Source organism: Lissotriton helveticus, chromosome 7 (assembly GCF_964261635.1).
Source record: "Lissotriton helveticus chromosome 7, aLisHel1.1, whole genome shotgun sequence".
NCBI classification, from domain to species: Eukaryota; Metazoa; Chordata; class Amphibia; order Caudata; family Salamandridae; genus Lissotriton; species Lissotriton helveticus.
Window position 1 is genome coordinate 1,617,836,019 of NC_136068.1, and position 23,594 is coordinate 1,617,859,612.

The 23,594-nt window shown below is 46.7% G+C and overlaps 1 protein-coding gene across 2 annotated transcripts in view; it reads left to right on the plus strand.

Moving 5' to 3' along the window:
* The window catches only part of LOC144770613 (E3 SUMO-protein ligase ZBED1-like), a 185,779-nt gene extending 163,363 nt beyond the window's left edge, over positions 1-22,416 (plus strand). For both annotated transcript variants that reach the window (XM_078655295.1, XM_078655296.1), the window contains one exon: positions 17,297-22,416. In XM_078655295.1, coding sequence (XP_078511421.1) covers positions 17,297-19,347 — 2,051 coding nt within the window. In that variant the 3' untranslated portion in view covers positions 19,348-22,416. The remainder of the gene's footprint in view (positions 1-17,296) is intronic.
* The last annotated feature ends 1,178 nt before the right edge of the window (positions 22,417-23,594 follow it).

The window sequence follows — 23,594 nt, forward strand, 5'->3', positions numbered from 1 at the left end:
TGCATTCGGCCTCACAAGCAATTAGAAGGCTACATTGGCTTCCCGTAAAGAAGCTGATCATTTTCAAGGGCCTTTGTATTACTTTCAAGGCTCTCCATGATCTAGGTCCAACATATTTAAAGGAAAGGTTTAGTTGGTACTGGCCAGGCAGGACTCTTCGCTCATGCTTTGCAAGAAATCTGGTAGTGCTACTCCCCCCTGCCAGTTGTCCTCCTGGGGAGGCATACGTTTTGTCATCTGTATTACTTATAACTGGAACCGTCTTCCTCAGGACCTGAAGGCAGCCACCTCTATCAAGTTTCAGGACATTTCTGAAAGCTTGGCTGTTTAGTCCTGATTCGCTTATTGAGAGTTTTAGCTACTGGTCACTGGTAAGCACCAAGAGGCCTCAGGGTATAAGCGGCACTCTATAAATTTAATACAAATCAAATGAAAATCTATTAATGGAGTTATGCTGGCTAATTGACTCATTATTGCTGGTTACCACTGAACATACCACCATGAAGAATAAAGGCTAGCCATCATTGCCATACTTTAGATTTTCGTACTTGAATTATACCGTGTGGTTGGGTTAGTAATCTTTGGCATCAAATAGTAAACCGCATTGGTAATAATCCCTCATTTAACATTGCAATGTGTGCAATGCACCAATCTCATTTATTGTATGATCCAAACTAGAGCCAAAGAAGTTGAGTAGCTTCGTGTTCCTAGTTCTTCCAAAGCTTTTTAACATATGTAGAACGAAAGGAGAATCCTTCAAAGCTCTGCTCTCAAGAACACTATTTTCAACCATTCTTCAAAGATCAGTTATCAATTTTTTGTTTTTTTACATTTATTGATTTCATGATGACAAATGACATCACAGCAGAAAAATAACGCAACTACGGAGTGATACATTTTTTCATACAGCTTCTCGCTATCCTGTTGTAGGCACACATTATATTCAGAAGAGCAGTACTAATGTTGCATATCACAGTTTTCCTTTACTGTGAGAAAAATCAAAAAAAGGAGTGGGTTGCCCACATTTATTCATACACAGGATGTCCTCTCCATGGACCGCACAACTTTTCAAATTTGTGGGGACATCTTCGCCTGTTACATACATTTGTCTGCACTTATGCACCAATCTAAGTCTTGTTCCCACTTTTTGATTGTAGGAAACTGGAACACTTCCCATAGCTGGGCGCTATTCCTTCATGCCATGATGAGACCTACATTACAAAATATCTTTTGGTACCTTTTGCATGTTTCAGTACCCATGTTCCTAGGATGCATAATTTGGTATGGGAAGACAATTGCATCCAAGCCACCTCAGAGATGTGCCCAACAACCTCATCCCAGAATCTTCATATGCCCATGCAGTCCCATATACTATATATGAATGTTCCTGGTAGCCAGAATCCTGAAGGCAATCAGTAGTGTTTGCGTCTCCCATCCTTGCAATCAACACCCTTGTGTAATATTCCCTATGCAGAATATTCAACTGCATCAGGTGGAGCCCAGCTATTATTGCGACTTCTGTGGGGCCCTGCAGAGTCTCATTCCAGCTGTAATCTCTCAGTTCTCCAAAGATCTTGGTCCTGACTTTCCTGAAAGTCAGCTAATATATCTGGTGAGCTATTGATTTTTTTCCTATATGTAAGTGATAGTGCCTTTTGTGTAAGGTATTCTGTCATTAGTCTGTCCTCCAAGGGCGTACTATCCTCTACTGGAGTGTGCTTAGGTTTGTCCTTCAGCAGTGCAAGTCGCAATCTTGAGATAACAAAACACCTAACTCTGGCATCCCATATTCATCTTTAAGATCCTAGAAGGCCTCTACGGCATCCTCACCCCACCCCTCACATCAATTTGCTTACTTATACCTGTCGAGTCCCACTTGCTCAGACTGGTTAGTCTCACTCACTTGTCCCGAATCGCAGAGTGTCATCTTTTTTTTTGCCTTTTCTGCCATATCGGTAGGACCAGTCTTCTGTATTGTGACCATCCCACTCTAGTCCTGGGACTTTGTTGGATCTTAACCATTGCCAGATGCATTGGCCAGGAACGTCTTCCTTTATTTCCTCTTTCTGGGATGTTTGTGCCGAGGGAGCATTATTGTTTCACATCAGATTGCCTACTTTACAATGACAGAGAAACCATCAAAATCCGAAGTTCTTCTTAAAGCCTTGCCAAACCTTTGAGTCAAAGAAAATAACATGCTGTGCATTTACTATTTGCACTCTGATCAGGTCCATTTGAATTGCAGCACATGTAAACTTTTCTCCACAAAAAACTGTGAAATTGAGAAATGAGGCAAGTATTCACTCTTCTAACCACTTTTGTTTGCTTTGTTGGGTTCACAAACACAAGTATTTCTTACCATAAGAATAACGTAACAACCAGTTAATACACAGCACGTGCAAGTTAAAGGGGACAGTGTCTTGGAGTTCATACTGATATGTAGGGTTTACAGTGGAGCGACACTGATTCCGGGGGTAACAACTGGCACATCAAAGAGAAAACAGCTGTGAGTGGACCGCCAATGCCAGGTTCTGCAATGCAGTGCTCAGTAAATTTAAGGGAGCAAGAAGAAAATTATAAAAGGCAGCACAAAGATGGGTATTAGTAGTCGATGCTCTTTCACGTGCTTATACAGGCGTCAAACTCCTGGGCAGCAATCGTTCATTGTTGGTGCAGGGTATGAAGGGTTTGGTAGATTTTTGCAAATATAGACTTTCACCGAGGTTGGATCTTCAGCAGCCTTGCGTTCATTGAAATAGGTAGAGCAGACCCATGCTGTTTTGTGAAGGACTGCTGGAGCTAACTGGAGACATTACATGCTCAGTGGCAGAGTTAGAGCCTTGGATTAGTCATAGCCATGTGAAAGCGAACTGTAGGAATGCAGTTGATCAAAAAGGAGTACACACAGATCCAAGTTTAGAAACGATTCAATGAGCTGCTGGACAGCACCAAGTTATAGTCACAAAGGTTAGTTCAGTGGCAGCAGGCCAAAGCCTAGACACTGTCCAGTGTGTTCTACAATTTAAAAGTCAGTAATTCCGGATGTTGTCAGATTTCCCCTCAGATCTGATAGCCTACATGCTAAAACTTTGGAGAGGAAACGGTATTCCCTGCAGACCAGCTGAAGCAGGGGAAAGAGCTGTACGAAATGGATGATGGGGGTTGTCCCATCTTGCAAACTCCTACCTTACATTATGACAACATTTTGCAAACATTAATGGCTCGACATGTTGAGCATAGTGTTTATAGTCTCTTATCGTTGCCCACACTAATGTTTGTGAAGAATTTCATCAGCTGTAATTGCAACTAATGTTCGGAAACATATTTAATAAAAAAATGTCAGCACACAAAGAAGCTCGCTGAACTGAACTGAACTGGGGTGGCAGAGTGGGCTAAAAAACGGTGATGGGTCAAACCCAGATCTTTTGACTGTGTGTGAGTGTTTGATTGGTTCAGATGCTCCGTCCATCACCACCCCCTTTTGTACCGCTTTTGGCCGCCATAAGTGTGGCAGGGTATGCTCAGACGTGAGTCCCTTGCTCACTTTGCCACTGGATTCAAGCAAGCAGGGCTGAAGACGGCGGTAATGTCAGAAACCGGTCCTCGGAAGCTTGTTTCCGGTCCAGGGAAGGCTTGGCTTGGCAGTTCGGGCTGGACTGTTCCCATGAGGCACAGGGTCAGACTGATTTGCATATAGCCATGTCTGAACTGGGGTGGCAGAGTGGGCTAAAGAACGGTGATGGGTCAAACCCAGATCTTTTGACTGGGTGTGAGTGTTTGATTGGTTCAGATGCTCCGTCCATCACCACCCCCATTTTGTATCGCTTTGCCCCAAGGCAGTTAACATGAGAATGTGGGTAGACCAATCTCCTGGTTATTCTACGCATTCGCCAAAAACTAACATCAGCTGCCACCAGCCTAAGCTTAGTTGGGGGTGTAAAGGGTTGCAAAACCCGCCCATTGCCTCATTCCTTACCTTATATCACATCACTGGCTTTAGTTATTCATTTTGTATTGGGTTTTTACGTGTTTCCATAGTCTATCCCCTCCCTATTTTTTCTCACGGATTCAATTTCACATTCCTTTCGTCCTTTAAGGTCTGCATCTCATTTCAGACTGGTCTTTCCTTTCTTTGGGGTCATTTTGCATTTCTCTGCAAGCACATTTACTCCATGAGTTTTTAGTTCTGCTAAATATGACTGAATCATTCCCTGTGTTCCTTGGACATTTGCATTAATTTAGTATGCACTACCCCACCCCCCAATTAAAAAATAAAAATAAATGTAACTTCATGCAGCACTTTGACATAAGTGCTCTATTAATGGAATAACATGAAGTGGTAGAAGGAGAAGGGCAGGCTTGAGGAGCGGGTGCTAAAGAAAATAGGAGAGAAAGGGAGTATATTTATGACTGGATAGTAAGCATGCACCTCAGTACATTGTTGCTAATAGAAGGTTGAAAGAAACAAAGATCTGGAAATTATCTAAAGGAAGAGCTCAGATGAGCAAGAGGTGAGTTAGATGGAGAATGCAGGTGATCCAGGATGGAACCCTAAGGAACTACATAGCAGATCTATGTGCCCTGCGTAAGACACAGCACTGAAGCGATCAGTGTTGTAAGAGCAGATACTTGTGGGAAAAGAAGTACCCAAGCATCAATCGGAAAACATAGATATAAAGTATTCCAGCTGGTGATTGTACTAGCAAGAATTAACATAATTTGTCATTGTCATGCAGTATGTTTTTTTTTTATTCGGACACTTCAGATCTCACTCCACGCCGACATCAGAAGCATAATCGAGGTTAAAAGGAAACTGCAGTACCAAGAATGCATTTTCCCAATGGCACCACCATGTGAGTGTCAGAGGAAAATGGGTGCTTTCGAATGAAGATTGTTTGAAAAGTATCTGTGTAAATCAGAATACACAAGACTGATGATTAGCTTGTATTTTGGGGAATTTGTTTGTTGTTTTCTTCTTTTATGGATTGGCTTTCATTTAATTATTTTGTTAAATCGGGGAAGGGATAAACGAGCAGACTATTAACTAAACACTACCCATTAGTGAGTGATTTATTTGTTTTACAGTCCCCAGGTCTTTCAACTTTAAATCTTTCTTTCATTTAACTTCAAAGAAAACCCACCTGAAATAATGAATAACGGCATAGCCGTTCGTCCAAGCGGAATTGATGTTCTTTTCCTTCAGTCTCTTGCATCGCAACACAAATTTTGCCACCTTGGTGGTGAACTTTGTCGACTTAAGTGCAGTGTCTCTGAAGGCGAACAAAAGGGATCTTTGCTGCTGGCCTGGTTCGTAGCTCTGTATAACACCAGGACCAGCAGTAAATACCCTATTAGGCTCACTTCAGGGGAATTGCATTAGAGCTACTAATAGGACTGTTCCAAGCTTTCTCCCTAACTCACATCTTGGCTTGCTGGCAGGCGCTATCTTAAAAACCTGATAGAGACTACTAGCCGCAGATTCCTTAACCGCTTCCGTGTGGCGCCGATTCCGCCCCTGTGCTAGACATTCCAGAACAGGGTGCGGTCGTGACGGAACCATTCCGTCATCAGCACAGCTCAGCCGTGACCGATGACGGAATGGTTCCGTCACAAGCATCGAAGGGGTTAACGTAGAATTATTCCCAAGCGTGAGACTGGACCCGAAAAATGTATTCCCACAGCATCCCTGTGCGCCGAGGGGCGGGACCACACGACTCCGCCCTGACCTCCGCGTACGTGATGTCAGCGAGGTCACATAAGCCCCACCCCGGCGCACTGATTTCAGTTTCCTTCTTTTCCGTGTGCAACGCGGATCCGGATTGTGCTCCTTGACCTGTTTTCAGGCCTTCTTTTAACGCTTTTGCGTTGGTGGAACAGTGTGCAAATGCCTTCGGGTTTCAAGGCGTGTACTTCTTGTACACGTCAGATGTTGGCGACGGACCCACACCCTATTTGTATGTGGTGTTTGGGCGAGCACCATGACTCTACGGACTGCGACGCTTGTCAGCATCTCAAGCCGAAGTCCCGGCGGGAGGGCCTGATGAAATTGCTTTCGGCCCACTTGTCCAGGTCGGTCTCATCACAGCATCCGTCCCCTACCTCGGAAGCCAGGAGCCGCCGATTCCGACTGCGGCATCGTCATTCACCGAGGCCCCACAGGCGTCGCTCACCCGCTGGTAAGTCCTGCAGCTTGTCTCCGAGGCCTTCTCCTCGTTCTGCAGAGGGCGCGGGTTCACCTCGGGACATGTGCCCTTGTCCGTCGCCACCCTATCCGCCGTTTCCTGGCGTTGGGCCCGACTAGGGCCCAAATGAAGGCCTACGATACGGATCTGCAGGTTTCTTTGGCCCCCACTCCTCTTCCTGAGACGTCTGCAGATCCTTGGCAAGCGCGGGGCTTTCCACTGAGTCGCTGGCGGATTTAACCCCGGCACCGACGAGTTCAGCCTTGGGTTTTGGGGGTGTGTTGTCGTCGAGGAGCAGCCCTCTGGGGTTCCCCTCTTTGAACCACTGCATCCCTGCCTCACCGCAAATCCCTGCGGGGTTCGATGTGGTGTCGCAAGAGGTCACCGTGACTCACGGTACGTCCCCGAGTCCCCCTCGGTCCTCTGGCAGGCGGCTGTCTTACAGGATGCTGGGTCGACCCCTTTCCGGCGCCGGTGGCTTTCCTTCCCGGCCCTGGCGGCGCCGCAGGTGGTGGCCAGGACCCGGGGCGCCTACCCGAGTCCCGCTTGGTCCTCTAAGCAGGCGGCTGCCATGCGTGAGGTCGAAACGGTGCTGTTTCTTAGCCGAACCGGCTCCGCCCCCGCCCTGTTCTTCTAGGACGCACGTGATGGTGGAGGTCAACTTGGTGCCCCTAGGGCCACTTTGGCACTGATCAAGGACATGCTGGTGCCTGTGGCAGACTCCCCGGCGTCGACTCGTCTCCGGAGGTCCCTTCCTCTTAAGAGGTTTGTCATCGCCTAGTCTCCTCTTCCCCAGAGACTGGACGCCGCGTCATTACTTTTTCCCCGGCATCTTCTAGTGAGAGCTCTACGCCTTCTCTGCGGCCACAGCCCCCGGACCCTCTCTTCTGCAACTCGCTGTTGCTTACCCCGTAGGCTTCTCTGGAGACCTCTCCGGTTCTCCCACTCGTCCATGGATCTTACATCCTACAGGGGCTGGCCGTTTCTTCCTCCTGCTGTCCTCTGGGATGGGCGACTTAGTTTGCAGCCTTCGCCCACGGAGTAATTGCTCTATTCCCCGCGACGTCCTACGGAAGCAAGTGTTGCTTTTGTCTGGGTCATTTCCACGGCTGCTGGCATCTTGCAGATGGGCAACTCAGTCTCTCCATTCCCTACGGACCATTTGTTGGAAGTTCTCCACCAGGGCTCTGGTGGAGGGGAGCTGCTTCTTCCATTTGAGGTCTCGCTCCACAACTCTCTTCTGTGGCCTGGAGAAGTCCAGCCACGGGAGATCCAGTGCCTCAGCCGCTCCTCCACCGCCACCGTCCTGCTCCGCATGATCCAGTCGGCCTTTCTTTCCACCCCTCGACCCGGGGTCCTCTCCTGCAGACTGCTTTTCCTTCTTTGCCTTCGGTGTTGCTCCCTCCCTCAAGGGAGGCCCGGTGGTTGGACTCCTGGGGGCGTAACATCTTTGCTTCTACTAGTGCGGCTTTGCGAGCGCACTTTGTATGCTGGCCAGGGCTCCCTCCAGCCTATGGGATTCTGCGGAGTCCCTTCTGTCTCGTTCCTCACATGAAGGTGTCTGCTCTGATCTGCGGCACCATGTGTTGGATGGTCGGAAGTTAGCTGCATTTAATCTCAGTTTGGCCTTGGATGTTTTTGATTCTCTCGGCCACCCTATGGCAAGTTCTGTGGCTCTCGGCCACCATGCTTGGTTGCGGGATGGTGTTTTTCCAGAGAATATTAGGGAGCGTCTTGTTGACGTGCCTTTTGATGAGGTTCTTTTATTTAACACCCACGTGGACTCCGCCATTCAGCGACGCCTTGCGGGGCTCTGTCCTCCCCCCCCCCCCTCCCACCGTAAGCTTTGGTTGTTGGTCCTCGGGTACTTTATGGGAGGCATTTTTCACACCTTTCTCTTTGGGCCTAGTGTTTCGGTTGGTCCGTCTGTGTGTTCTTTGTGGAGGCCTTCAGGGTCCTTAAGTTGGCCCCTCTATACTGTTGGCTGCTGGTAAAGCCCTTTAGCTATTGTGGTGTGTTTTTTGGCTGTTATCGAAGCTGTGTAAGTCCTCAGATTCGGCCATCTGTGTATTTCTTTTTGGCTGATCTGGCCCGTTTTTGTTCCTGTTCTCTGCTGTGGGATTTTTTTCCCTAAGAGGTGTTCCCATGTTTGTTGTGGGACGCGTCATACCCTAGGTGGGATACTTGTAGCTATTGTTTAGCTCTGTCTTAAGCTGGGCGTGTGTGGACACCTTTTCGGGTTCCTCGCCTTTCCTGGCTTCACTGTATACTGCGGGGCGCGGTATTTTTCTTCTATCTCAGCGCTGCCTGCGCTGATCCAGGTTCTGTCCTGCTTAGTGTCTGCTAAATCGCCAGGCCGGCTCTGGCATGCAGTCTACTGCGTCGTGTCGTGGTGTTTCCACCTTGTTATCCGGTGTTTCGGCCTGGTCCTCTGCCTTGTGTTCCAGGGGGGCTAGGATACTCCTGGTGTTCTCCTGTGTTCTGGTTGTCGGCTTTAAGTCTGCACTGCATACCTCTCTTTATCTTCTGCCTGGTCCCACTTCTTTCCATGGGTCGCGTTGTGCCACTGGAACCGTCCTTCTCTGGGGCTTGTTCTTGGGTTCCCTTGCCTCTGCCTTCGTTTTGCGCTTGGCTTGTTCTGGGCACCCTAGTTCTTAGTAGTACCAGCTGCTGGCTGTGCACGCCTGGTCGTTATGGTCCCCCCCTGTGTACCCGCGTGTTCCTGCCCCTGGCTCTGCTGGAGCTTTGCGCGACTGTGTCTTCCTTTTCACACCTGTGCTTGTACTTTATATTATCACACTAGAAAATGATACATATGCACATACACCAGAGTGTTGTGATCCAGACAAGACACGGTGAACGCACTAACACTAGCTCCAGCAGTATATAAAAACAGAGGTACAGTCTCCAAAGGTTTTGCGACTATCTAAGACCAAGGTCCTTAATTGGTGAGCTACAAGATTAATGTTGAATCTCCAAAGTTTTGGGGTGATATTTGAGATTATGGATACGCTATTCAAATATCTCATGCATGGGCATGCCCGAATAGTCCTTCACCTCAAAGCCTACACAGAAGTGAATAATAGAAAACCCCAGAGATTAGTCAGAATTTTTTTTAATATTATTACTAATAAATCCCTTACCAAAATGTGTTCTACACTCTGGAAGGAAAATGATCTGCTCAATAAGCAGTCCGGTGTAATCACATCTAAAAAAAGAGGTAAAGAAAGGGATATTGGGAAGATGGGGGATTTAAAGTAGGGGAGTCCAAAATTAGAATGATGTATCAGTCACAAAGCCACTTAATAAGTAGGAGTGAATATAGGTACATTTTATTTCCAAGAATTCAATACTCATAATCGAAAATTCACAAACCTTTCATAAGAGCAAACAACTATTCGCTCCACATTCTTCCAGTAATTTTAAAAAAGCGCAAGAGGGTGAGTCATGTTGTACCACCAAATAGAACGTAAATTCCTCATATAATTCCCAATTATGTGTCACTTCTTTATAAAGAAGGAAAGGCATAGGAAGAAAAAATTCACTGATCGGCCATTGCCAAATTGGAGTACGCATTTTCAGTATTCTCATTAAAGGCCAATTTAGCTATTGCTCATCAACTATTCTCCAAGTGTACAATAAGTTAAAAAACATTGATCACTGGCAGACCGAAGAGATGCATTGTCGGTGCCTTTGAACGCTTTTCACTAATTTAATAGTTCTCACAAACTCCGTGAGTTGCTGTTTGACAGAATTACCTGAAAATCCGGCATTTTACGTGCCATGTGTGAGGTGTGCCACAAAATGAGTGACTTTTTTAACAAGACCAAACCATTGGTAAGGCAACTATCCTTATGTTGTTCTTCTGAATATATACAAAGAGGGCAAAATATATTTGTAATGAGAATACTTGAATTGTGTACTGCTGCCGTCTTCCACCAGCTGACATCGAGGGCTCACGGAGCCAGGGATGGCGCAGGCTGGTCAGGCCTGGAGTGCCCCTGGACCACCACTCGAACTCAGTTCCTCCTTAATGCCTGGCCTGTACTAACCTCTGTGTGTGCAGGCAGGTTTGACCGTCTCTTGCTCTTTGGTGTTGTTGGGGCCCATTCAGATCCTAGGCCTCCTGCTGCCTCAAGTGCGTCCTTCCAGGGCTTTTTAATCATAAGTGGCCATGCCCGCTGCCATCTTGATTTCTCCTGTGGCCTACTTGCGCTCAGGATTGGGCCAGATCTCGGTGTCCCACAGTTCTGGTGCCTTGCGGGCACAGATGATGGGCGGTGCCATGTTTCCTTGCTGGAGCTCTGGCTTTTAGTAACATCCAGCTGTGGGGTTTCAGGATTACTTTACTCCATTGCTCTAGATAGTGTAGGGAAAGATTGCGCTCACAAATGGCTAATCTGGCTGAGGTCTTCTCTTCCCTCAAGAAGGACCTGAAGGTTTAAATCGATGACCATATGAAGAAAGGCGTACAGGAACTGCAAAGCACCTGGGGTGAAGGCTGGATGCTTTGGGCAGAAACCTGGATTTCATGGGTGGTAGGGTGTGGAGTGTGAATCCAGGCTAAAACAGTTAGAGACTGACTGTGCAGGAATGCAATATACCTTGACAGCTGGAAGAGGATCTAGCCCTCTTTCAGTATGAAGGGTTGGAGAACCACACTCAGACATTGTGAAGGGTCTGGTGCAATACACTGAGGATGATTCTGAAATGGGGTCCTTCACGGTTGACTCCTACTCATTCCTGGAGGTGATGGTTATTGGAAGAAGAATACCTGGCTAGATTCCATAAAGTCAGATGACAATGAGTTCTTACATTGCCTGAGAGACATCCGTGCCCTCTTTTACTGTTAAAACGAGAAGGAGGTGGTTTTGCAGTAAGAAAATTCAGAGCAGGTCGTTGTTCCACAATATAGTGACAATGGCTCTCCAGAGGCCATTATACCAATAACATTTACATTGAGAAATAAATAGATGTGCTCTTGATAACCATGTATTTTCAGCATAGCATTTGGCTGGGCATTGGAACTGTTATGTGAATAAGGCATGCTCACCTATTTTCAAGGAAATGATGCAGATCTGAAGTCCTGAAAGCCTGTATGGGTCTGGTGGGACTGTTGTATGTAGTATGATTATAGTGGTAGTTCCACTAGCTGGTTTAGGCAAGTAGGTCCAGAAGAATGTCTGGATCTTCTTGGATGTTTATTGTTTCCACGGAACATGTCTTATGCTTGTGGTGTAAAGTGACTGGTGGGACATAAAGTGAGTTGCGCTTACTTCCCCATTTTTTGCTCTTAGTTATTGGATGCTGATTGAGGGGAGGGGGAGAGACTTTTCACCTTTTTTGGAGTTTTCCCCCATTGTGTTTAGTTGGTTTAATCGTTTTAGAAGGGGCATTGGAGGTGACTGGTGTGTATGGGATTCTGTTTACTTCATAATTAGGTTTATATTGACCTTTTATTGTGATCTGCTCATGGCCTTGTATTGCTGTTTTCCTCAAATTGAACTTCAGTGGTTTAGATGGTCGCAATCAATGTAAAGGATTTTGATAAGCCCTAATAGGAGTGTTAGAATCCGTATTTATTTAAGAGAGACATATTGTGTGTACCAGACTCATCTGAGTAACTTAGCCCAGATATGCTTGCGTAATTAGTATTTTCTACTAGTGTTAGCTTCATAGGTGCACACTAGACACAGATGGGTAGCTGTATACTTCCATAGAGTTTTCTGCTGTCTTCCTTCACAGCGTATTTGAATATTTTGTTGGAGAAATTAATGTAGTTGGTGACTTTAACTTGGATTTTAATGGTCACCTTGATAGATCAAAGGAGGACTGGTTTCAGTGAACACTGCTTTGAACCAATTGAAATTTGGCATTGTGTGAACTTTATTGAAATGTTTGGTTGGAAAAATGTCACGTAGGGTGCCACAGGATTAAACTTTAATTTCTCATGTTTACTGGTAACATTCAATAATTGATTATATCTGCATGAGTGATGCCATAGTCTCTTATATTTATGATGCAGGAATCTGCCTTATCACCATTGCTGATCATTCACAGAACTAGATCCCTCCGTTTCGGCCATTAACACAAAGAAAATGTAAAGGGAGAATTAATCCAGCCTTGCTGTATTACCATTTATAAAAAAAAGTAAATTGTGACACAGACCCATAAATGTTTCCAAATTAACAATGAAGGTGGTCTTTAAGTTTGTCTAGATGTGGATGCACCACGAACTGCTGGCTAAACGTCCTCGGAAACTAAAATCTCTTGGTAGCCTTGCACTTCACAACTTAGTAACCTTAACCGATCTAGCTGAGGGTTCTGTGGAAGTGGGTAAGTTAGAAACTGATATTTGTTCATATGAACGATACTGTTATGGGCATGGCCTTGGTTGGCCTCCATTAGGTGGCCTAGTGCATTGAGGATGTCATGTGGGGTGTTCAATGACTTCCTCTGTGGCCTGGGTCCATGAACTATACTGAGCGTTTCAGGGCCACTGGTAATGGTGCTTAAGAAAATGCTGCATTATTGATGCTCACCTCTTCCTACTCTTAGCTTACACTGACTAGTCATCAATCACACACCAATCAAATTGTACAACGGTACATCATCCATGTCTGTGGCCTCTACCTACATGTTGCCTACCTTTGGAGTTGGCATTCATGTTTGGATAGGAGGTCCTTCCAATTCTCTATCTTCCTGCATTAACTGTAGGGCACAGAGTCATTAGCATGGTAGTAGGTATAATGCAGACACCAGTGGCAGTAATTACTAGAAGGGGCAAGTTCATATGAATGATCAGAAAGTCCCTTATGCTGTTCTTCCTCCTTGCCATTGTTCTCTTGATACTGTGGTTTGGGGTTCAGAAATTTAACTTGTCACTCACCATCATGCCAGAAGCCCATGTGTGGTTAATGAGGGCATTGGTACCCTGTAAATGGGTGACAGAATGTTTGGCCATCATTGCCACCCCTTGGCAATCTGTACAGAGCACTGATTCACCCATACCAGAAAGGCCCTTAGGTATTCAGAAATATTGCCTTGATCAAGAGGACAATGGCGTTCAGAGCAGGGAGCATCCTCTTTAACATCTTGAGGTACTTCTGCAGATTCGCTGGACCTAGAGTGTCTCGTCCTGCTGCCTGTCACTGCTTTTGTGGCAGTACCTGGTTTCTCACTACTGATGCCCCTAAAGATCTTGGCCTGCCCATTACCGCTTGTCACTGACCCTGTCATCTAGGAAATACCTCTGATCTCCAGATCCTCTTCCAGCCATATAGGCTCAGGTGCCGCTCCTCATCCTTCCAGTTGTTCCCATTCATCTCCTTGTCCACCTTCTGCCATTTCAGCATCCACTTTTTGTGGCCTCTACAGCCCCAACTGCACTCTCTGCAGAAACCCAGTCTGTCTCTTCCATAGCGGTCTATTCCATAGCGGAAGTACAGGTATTTTGCAATTTTGAGCTCAGTGTAGGAGAAAATCCTCTCTAAATTACAACCCTCCTCATTAGTGTTCGTGTCCTCACTGGGTATGTATATGATGTCTTATGGTTTTAAGCCGTTTCAGATCCGGCTCTGAATAATGAAAGTTTTGCCTCCTATAGACAGAATATAGAGCTTTTGCTTCACATAATAATGCTGAACAATTATAAATGGGCAGAACTAATTATAGTGTTTATAACTAACGAAAATACAAATGTTGGAGAAATAATCGGGAGAGCCGTTGTTGCTCTGTCTTTCCGGCACGCCATAGGGGTAAGTTTCGTTGCCCGGGCTGTGGCTGGCGCCCTAATCGGGCTTTGTCATCTGTCCCTATTAGTAACAAAGTGGGCGCAGAGCATGCCTGTATGCTGCTAAATACCAGATCGGCGTGCTGTCATGGACAAGACATCTTTGAGCTCCTCGAGACAGAGAAGCCTCTCTGCTTATTGTTGACCGAGACATGGTGGGGAGAGTCCTCGAACCCCGATGTGGCGATGGCAATTCCGCCGGAGTATAACATCCTCAGGAAGGACAGGGTCAAGGGCAGGGGCGGAGGTGTCTCACTGGTGGTGAAGAAGGGCACGGTTTGCACCGTCTTGCAGACGGAGGATATCCGGGGCTCGGAATCGCTTGCTTTTTCTATCATGCTAGCGCCGCACCAATCAGTGAAGGGACTCCTGGTCTACCGACCTCCAGGCCCGCCCGGAACGTTCTTTGCTGATCTCGATTCGGTGTTGCTGGGACTGGTCCTGAGAGCAGAACATTGTATAGTAGCGGGGGATTTTAACATCCGGATGGATGATCCGTCTGACCCCGCTGCTATAAAGCTTTCCGAGACCATGACTCCGCTGGGTTTTACCCCCTACTTGAAGGGGCCGACTCATGCTAAGGGGCATACGTTGGACCAGGTCTTTTCCACTTCACCTTTGGTGGTGAAAGAGATTCTTCCGGTCTTGTGGTCGGATCACTGCCTCGCCAAATTTGTTATCAGTGGCACTGTCAGGCCGTCCATCCCTGTCCCTCAGCAACGGGTATGTGCTGCCAGAGCTTTTAATAGAGTGACCCCTGAGATGTTGGCTCAGGCCGCTTTGGATCACCCCTGTCCTCTTGCCGGTGAGCTGGAGAGAGACTTGGAGTCCCTGCAGGAGTGGCTTGTGGATAGGCCTAATGACCTGGCCCCGGTGCTGCCTCCCCGCTTAACATCAAAGCGGGCCTCGGCCCCTTGGTTTACTGCTGCACTGTGGGCTACGTGGCAGCAGTGCAAGGTAGCCGAAAGGGCCTGGCGGGCACGCTATGACAGCGTGGACAGGTCTGCCTATAAGGCTGTGGTGAATGCCTACCATCGGGATATCCGCCTCGCGGGTAGAATTGAAGCAGCCTCTAACTCTAGTAAGGAGATCTTTACTATTGTTAGAGAATTCATTTCTCCTTGGACCTTCAAGTCGGACGAGGTGCCCTTAGAGTCCTGGGCGACGGATCTTGCCTGTTTTTTTACGGGCAAGATAAAACTTATACAGGACTCTTTTCCATCGGGAGCACCTGAGGGAACATCGCCTACTTCCGAGGCTGGCCTGTCCCCTCCCGTCTGGCAGGGCGCCATCTTGGCCGAGTTTCCATCTCTGCCGGCCTCTGCCTCTCTAGCGCTTATGGGCAATTTAAAATCTGGGTCTCCACTTGACCCCTGCCCAGCTAAGCTTTTGGGCAAGCTGGCGGAGGTGGTTAACCCACTGGCGAACCCTCTTCTCAATCTTTCGTTGAGTCAGGGAGTGGTTCCGCCAGTGTGGAAGCAGGCAATGGTTATCCCGCTGCTAAAAAAACCGGGGCTTGACCCGAAGGTCCCAGCCAATCATAGACCGATTTCGCTGTTGCCGGCCCTTGTTAAAATCTTGGAGAAGCACGTTCAGTCGGTGCTCTCCAATTTCCTGGAGTCTCATGAGATCCTGCACGACTCCCAGTCTGGCTTCCGTACAAATCGTAGCACCGAAACCGCGCTCCTTGAGGTTTCTGAAACCATCAAAGGAGTGTTGGATACCGGGGGTAAAGTCATGCTGGTGTTGTTGGACTTGTCGGCGGCCTTTGACACCGTCCCCCATGATGGCCTTCTCGCAAGACTCTATGAGATTGGCCTGCGGCGGACGGTGCTCAAATGGTTTTCATCTTTTCTTGCCGGCCGCCGGCAAACGATCTGGACGCCGCCTGACACCGCTGTGATGCCGCCATTGGGAGTCGGGGTCCCTCAGGGCTCTATTTTGAGCTCGACCCTCTTTAACATCTTTATGACCCCCTTGGCGGCGGTCGCGGAGTCTTTCGGTGTCCGGATCGTGTCGTATGCCGACGACACCCAGCTCCTCTTCTCTTGCGAGAGAGGGGCTGACTTTGACGGGGAGAGTATCCGGAATTGCCTTGGGGCGGTGTTCTCATGGTTCCAACTGAACAGCCTCAAGTGCAATTCCGATAAGTCCGAGGTACTCTTCTTCGGGTGCGATACGGAGCCTAGCTGGCAGGCCTGGTGGCCCATCGATATGTTCCCTCCGTCCGGCTCTTCCCCTATGGCTAAGAACTTGGGGGTTAAGATGGACAGGGGACTGTCGATGAAAGCCCAGATCTTTGGGGTGACCGGCACCTGCTTCGGTCTTCTAAAAATGCTGCGGAGGTTTCTGCCTCTTTTGTCGGAGGAGCATAGGAGGTTGACAGTGCAGGCCCTGATAGGCTCCAGGTTGGATTACGCCAACATTCTTTACCTGGGCCTACCAGAGTACCTGCTGCAGCGGCTTCAAGTTGCGCAGAACGCGGCGGCTAGGGCCATTTTTGGTCTGAATAGACGCGCCAGCGCCTCCGGGCTAATGCGGACTTTGCACTGGTTACCGATCCGTAAACGGATCGCTTTTAAGGCCATGATATTGGCCTATAAGGCACTCCACGCAGTGGGAGCAAAGCATCTCCAAAGGAGATTGGTCTTTTACCAGCCGGGCCGCTCTCTGCGGTCTGAATCTTTGCTTTTGGCGGCTGTCCCTCGTATTAAGAGAGCTCGCTTGGGCGGCCGCTCTTTGTCTGCTGGCCCCACAGATGTGGAATTCGCTTCCACTTCTACTTCGGGGAGCTACTACTCTCCTGGATTTTAGGAGAGGTCTTAAAACCTGGTTGTTTACCCAGTAGGCCTCCCTAGCAGTCCCTCTTTGTTCTCTGTGTGTGTGGTGTTTTCTTTTTTTAACTGTGTTATGTTATTCTGAATTAGTTCCCCTTACCCAAAGCGCCGGGACACTCTTTTTGAGTATCCGTTGCGCTATACAAAAGTATAAATAACATAACATAACATAACATAGTTGTGGAAATAAGTAACTTTTGCTTGTAGCATGCCCCAAGACTCTGTTTGATGGCTGTCTTATAGGTTACTGGCGCAAACTTGTGTGACTCCCAAGTAAAACATTTGTATCACAGGATTTTTTGTAGAAAATAAGGTACTGTTCCCCATTATACAGTCTAGCCTGCATAACTCTAGGTTTGGTTACGTAGCGTAGAGCCTACCTGGAAAAAAAATGTACATTGGGGGGGGAATCATTTTGTGTGGTACTTAAGCATTGATTGTTTGATTGCAATTCTTTTAATTAAATGTTTTTAATTGTTTTTTAGGAGAGCATTTCAAATATGAATTTGGAGAGAAGGAGTTGTTGATGAAACTTTTTCAGGACTTGAACCTTAAAACCTTGGAGAACTTGCCAAGCCACATCACATCTCGTGGCCCATATATCTGCAACGATATGGTCTCCTCCCTGATGCAGTCCCACAAACCAGCCTTTCCAGCTGCCAACTTGGCCCACTCTTCTACAGGCTTTCAGCTATTGGAGGGCTCCCAGAATTTGGTGAGCTTAGGTAGGGCACAAAGCAGGTACTGGACCTTCTTCGGTTTTCAAGGTGACACATATGGACGCATTATTGACAAAACTAAAATAATTTGCAAGCTATGCGGTGTCCGACTTTCTTACAGTGGAAACACCACTAACCTGAGGCAACACCTCATATACAAGCACCGACGTGAGTACAACGAGCTCGTAGGTACTCAAGGAGCTGTGGTGGATCCCCAGAAGAATGCAGAATCTCATCCCTCACGAGACTTTGGTGCCAGGGCAGTGGCAACTCCTGCCATCGGAAGGACCACTAGAGCAGTGGCAGATTTTATTGTTCGAGACCTGATGCCAGTTGAAGTAATTGAAGGAGAAGGTTTTAACCAAATGCTTGGCATTTTAGACCCCAACTATAAAATCCCAGCTGCCTCTTTTCTAGCACACACAATACTACAAGACATGCAGCTTCAGGCGAAGACTAAGATCGTAGAACTGGTTAAAGCCCAGCAACAGTGCTCTGTAAGCCTGGACCTGTGGAAACACAGCAGCACCCTCTCTTACCTTACACTGACTGTACACTATGTGGATGAAGCATTTGACTCGAGGAACAAAGTCTTGTCTAGTAGGGCAGTGTCCGATGAGCTCTCAGTGGATAGTTTAAAGATGGTTCTACTAGATATTACAGATGAGTGGCTAATCCGAGAGTGTACATCTTATGCAGTTGGCCTTAACAACCCCACTGTGAAGCTTGCCACATCCAAGCTAGGATGGAAATCACTACCCTGCATTGGACAAGTATTGAAGGGATGCATAGAAGCGGTTCTTCAGCACCCGACCATCCAAGCTACCCTGGACAAATGTAGGAGGCTGGTGACCACTGTTTTCTCTTTACCTGCTCAAAGTGAGGAGCTGGCAACTCGAGAACCTGTACTGAAAGTTCACCTCAGAATGTTTCTGCGAGATGGGACCAAGTGGTATAGTATTTACAGCCTTCTGCAGAGTATAGTTGATCATTCAAAATTCCTTACAGATTTAGGTGAGTCACTTAGTGAGAAAGATGTTTCATTGCAGCATGAAAACTGGTCAGTTCTCCGAGACGTAGTTGACATTCTGAAACCCCTAGCCATTGCTACCTCAACATTTACCAAAGATTACTATGCCGGGCTCTCTCTGGTTAAACCTGTGATTACCAGCCTCCTTTATAAGCATTTGGCTCCCAATGACTGGGATTCAGAGTTTTCCAGGCACATAAAATCAGCCATTCACGAGGATCTTAGCTTCCGTTATTCAGACACTGAGGTCAACCAGGTGCTCAACTTGGCATGTGCCTTGGATCCCCGTTTCCGAGGACTAGATTTCCTCAGTCAGCCTGACCGGGTAGAGACACTGCATTTGTTGAAACTTGAGGCATCCCGACTAGCCAAGACCCATCCATCAGAAAATATTAGAACTACTCCTGAACCTGTAAATCAAGGACCACCTGCTAAGAAAACAAAACAAGACTCTGGCATTGAGTTTCTTCTGGGAGACTTATGCAATGTGCGCAATTCTGCTGCTAATTCTGTGAACCAGCAGGCGGAGCAAGAGATCAGCAGCTTTCAAACCAGTGAGGCATCTTCACTGTGCCAGGATCCACTGCAATGGTGGAAGATGCATTACACCCAGTATCCACTGTTAGCTCGGGCTGCCCGTAAATTTCTTGCTATTCCTGCAACCTCTGTGCCTACAAGTTGGCTCTTCACAGACTCTGGTGTAGCAGTTTATAAGAAGCGTACAGCACTGACTCCAGAGCATGTGGACATGTTAATTTTTCTAAATGGTAATCGTTCTATTCTTTGAGTAAAGCTCACCAGGTCTTCCCTTGTGTGAGACTTTCCTCCACCGTTTGAGCTGTTTCTACAGAAAATGATGCCTCATCGTGATCCATGGAAAGATCACACACCCATCTTTCTATTCCCTGAGAAAATGGTACCTTACCATTGGGAACAAGCGTCTCTACATTTTCACTACTTGTGCAATATTGAATCTAGATATTTATGTTGCATAGATGGACATGAGGTGTTGCCTCGCTGCCCAACACAGTGCTGAGAAGTGCAGATACAGAGTATCTTCAGGCCAGCTTTCCTGCTTTTGATTTTGATTGATAAGCTAGGACCATCTTTTGTCTGGCCAAAAAAACTACTACTTACCAGCCATGGCTTCACTTCATATAGCCGACTTCTGATCCCTTGCAGTTTAGCACTTTGCTAATTGGATTATGTTGTTGTGAAGTGCTGTTCTTGGACTAGAGCACCATGTCTTTTTTTTCTTTGTTGACATCTACTCTCATTAGGTTTCCAAAAACCCTCTCTGGTTAGTGCTGTTTGTTTGCTTCCTTAGGAGAGTGGTGGATATGTTTGTGTGAAAGAGCAGGAGTGTTTGAGAACACAATTCTACTCCATGAAAGTATTGGGTGCCTGGGGTAAACTATTTTCTTGTGACAGAGGAAAAAAGCAGATGAATGCATGTTACATCAAACCTAAACTGTCAAGTGAGTGCTAATAAGACTGCAGTTTTAAAGAACTGTTTGCACACTAACAGGTGGTCTGTTGAGAATTCCGGAGTGGATTTTCAAATTCAGGAGGCTGAGCACAGATGTGTATCCGCATTAATGTCTGAGTGTGATTGTAAAGGAGTAGTTGTGGAAAGCATTTTTTCTTGCTGAAATGCAACCGACGGGAAGCTACAAAATAAGGTGATGTGTTTAGGGAAACAAGTCAGTTACTACTGAGGTCTAGGAATGGGAACCCATTAATTGCGAGGCAGTAACCAAAGAAATGAATATCACTGCTTAAGTTACCATTTAACCCTCCAGTAGGAAAAGAAGAAGGTGTTAACATGAGATTAAAGTATTTATAAATATATTTTATTTGCAAAGTGCAGGCCACTCTGCCCCATACCGTGGAAAAGTACACTTAGTATCTTCCAAGCACTTTTTTCCAACTACCAGAAACTTAATCACCTTGTAGCAGAATTATAAACTATGCAATAATGCTTTCGAAAATTTCTGACTGCCGCGCTTTCCCCAAAAATATCTATCCTCTTTGAGTTGACTTTACCCAGGCTCTATAAAACAGATTCGCCTCAAAAAACATAATTTTGTGTACATTAGTAGTTTATTTTTTTGATTTTTTTGTGACACTGAAAAGTTAGTAACTGTGCACTGCCTGGTACTCATTTGAATTTCTGATCTTCCAGAACAACTTTACTTGGTCTGTGTGTAAGGCATGCTTTCTATATAATAGTTTTTTTTTCACCAATTAACGTTCCTGAAGGCTTTGTTGCATGTCCAGGCAGACTGGCCAACACATGTATTATTTTGGCCAGTCCAACTCTTGAAGACTATGGATCGAAATCACTAGGACAGCTAACTAGATGTGCTGTGCATAAAATTCATTTGGTACATAGCAGGTATTCAATAGGGTGTTGTGCAAATTTAACAGTTTCCATAAACGGGCCCTGAGGGGAACTAAGAACTTTACTCCCCATAACACAATTTACTCCCCATGACACTGTATTCCCCTTTCATTAATTTGACTCTCGCCTGCCCAGGATGTGTTGACCTCAGGGCATTTAAGGTACTGGAGGGCTGGCGTCAGTTCCTGTTAATCTTTGCTTTGTTGTCGTGGGTCTGGAGCTCATCACTGTGTTTCATCCGTGAAATTCCTCAGCTTTCAACGTGTTTGAGGGTTTAAACTCTTTTGCAGATGTCAGAAACAGATGTCTTTATTGCATCGCATGAAATAGGTTTGTGACGTCGAGTATCCAAACATAACTCCTATGTTTGCGACTTCTTTGATGTACCCAAAGGCCTTCAGAGAGCAGAAGTAAAAGCGATTTGTGGCTACTGCCCACAGAGATATGCCTAAATTGTCCCTCTGCCTTCTGGTAAGTCTCCCAGCAAAGAATAATCTCCCAAGAGGTATTTCCACAATAGAAAAACACAGGAAGGAGTCGTCGTCTTGTTTGAGGACATGATCCCTCTCTTGCGTCCATTTGGATACTCAATACTGTTCTCCAATTGCAGTCTCTTTCTTGTCTTTGGAGCCGATTTCCCCTCCTACATAAAATAAAAATTGCATTCCCAACACTTTTAGCCGACTGCTCGAGTTCTTCCAGCACATCTTGTGAGGCATATTCAGAATAGCCCCCTTATCCTCTTGACCACTCCCCAGGGGTGGGGCTGCTCCAGCTACTTTGTCACCAGTACTGCCCATCTCCCTGTTTCCACTGGTTCCAGCCTTGTTACAGCTTTGAGAAAGACCGCGCTTTCCAAGGCATCAGTCCATTGTTCACTTTGGTGGAAAGAAAAGCAGCAAGCATTTTGGAATAAACCCTACCTACCAAACAATCACAATCCATTAGTTTTGACTGAGATTTTGCAACCATCTACAGTTTCAGAATCTATCCTGCTGTTCACCAAGGCAGTATTGAAGTCCATACTGCCCAACTCCGCTTCGACAATCTATAGGCAAATTGCACAATAGCACAGGGATGCACCTCCTTTTTAGGTCTCGCCTCTCAATGCGCATGCGCATTAAGCGAGACTATAGGGGCTTAAACAAGGTTTACCTAGACTGGCGATTTGATGCTGTGCCCGTGCGCTTTTAGGTCAATGCGCAAGCGCATTGACCTAAAATGCGCGTGCACATCATCAAATCGCCATCTGTTCCCCAGCAGCACTCCTCCCACTCCTTTGAAGTGAAGCTGAGCTTCACTTCAAAGGCCCCTGCTGCTTCACACTCGCCGCTCTCCCCGCTCCGCCCCGTGTCGCATTTCTCCTCCCCCCTCCCCACAGCAATGCCCTCCGTCAAAGGCTTTCACGGCCGGCCGGCCGTGCTTGAGACCCAACGTCTTTTCTTTGATGTATTTACGGTGCAGTAAAGATAACATTTTATTTGCAGATTTACATGCAAGTATGTGCAGTGTCTATGTTTTTGCCTGCGTTAAAGACTGTTCATTGATCACACGTGGATGCATTTTTTCACTTTGAGCGCAATAGTTATATCAAATGCCGTAAATGAAACTTGTTAGGACAGAGGCTTAAGAGAAACAAAAACACAATCCCTTTGTGCAAAGAATGAACTAATATTTTGCAGTGTGTTCTTTTTAAGATCACCAGTTAAAGTACAAACGGTACCTTCTGACTCGATTTTATAATACTACTTTGAGAGTTATGTTGTTATGTTATGTTAATTGTTTATTTCTATAGCGCGCGGCTACTCAAAGAGAGTGTCCCGGCGCTTTATTGGAGAAAGAGACAAAACTGCAGCATACTAACATAACACCAGACAAAAAAACTAACAGAAGAGTGGGCCAAAGATTCACGGAAGACCGGCTACTGAGTGAACAGCCAAGTTTTAAGGCCTTTCCTAAAAGCCAGTAGACTGGTGGCTCCCCGCAGGGCCAGTGGTAAAGAGTTCCACGACTGAGATGCCAACAGTCCAAAAGAGCGGCCTCCGAGGCGCGCTTTCTTTACCCGGGGGACAACAGCAAGGTACAGGGCTTCCGACCTCAGAGACCTGGTCGGATGATAAAAGACCAGCCTCTTTTGGAGGTACTTGGCTCCCTCCTTGTGCAGAGCTTTGTAGGCCAAGGTCAGCGCCTTAAAGGCGATCCTCTTGCGGATAGGAAGCCAATGTAAAGTTGCCAGCAAGCCCGAGGCCCTGGAGCGCCTACCAAGGCCAAAGATTGCCCTGGCAGCGGCGTTCTGTACCACTTGAAGCCGCTGCAGCAAGTACTCTGGAAGGCCCAGGTAAAGAACGTTGGAATAATCCAACCTGGACCCAATCAGAGCCTGGACTGTCAGCGTCCTATGTTCCACGGATAACAGAGGAAGGAACCTCCGGAGCATCCTGAGGATGCCAAAGCAAATGCCCGACACCCCCAGGATCTGGGATTTCAAGGTAAGCCTGTTATCCATCTTCACCCCCAGATTCTTAGCAACCTGAGAGGAGCAGGACGGAGGGAACATATCCAGTGGCCACCAGGTCTGCCAATCTGGCTCTGTGTCGCACCCAAAGAAAAGTACTTCGGACTTGTCGGAA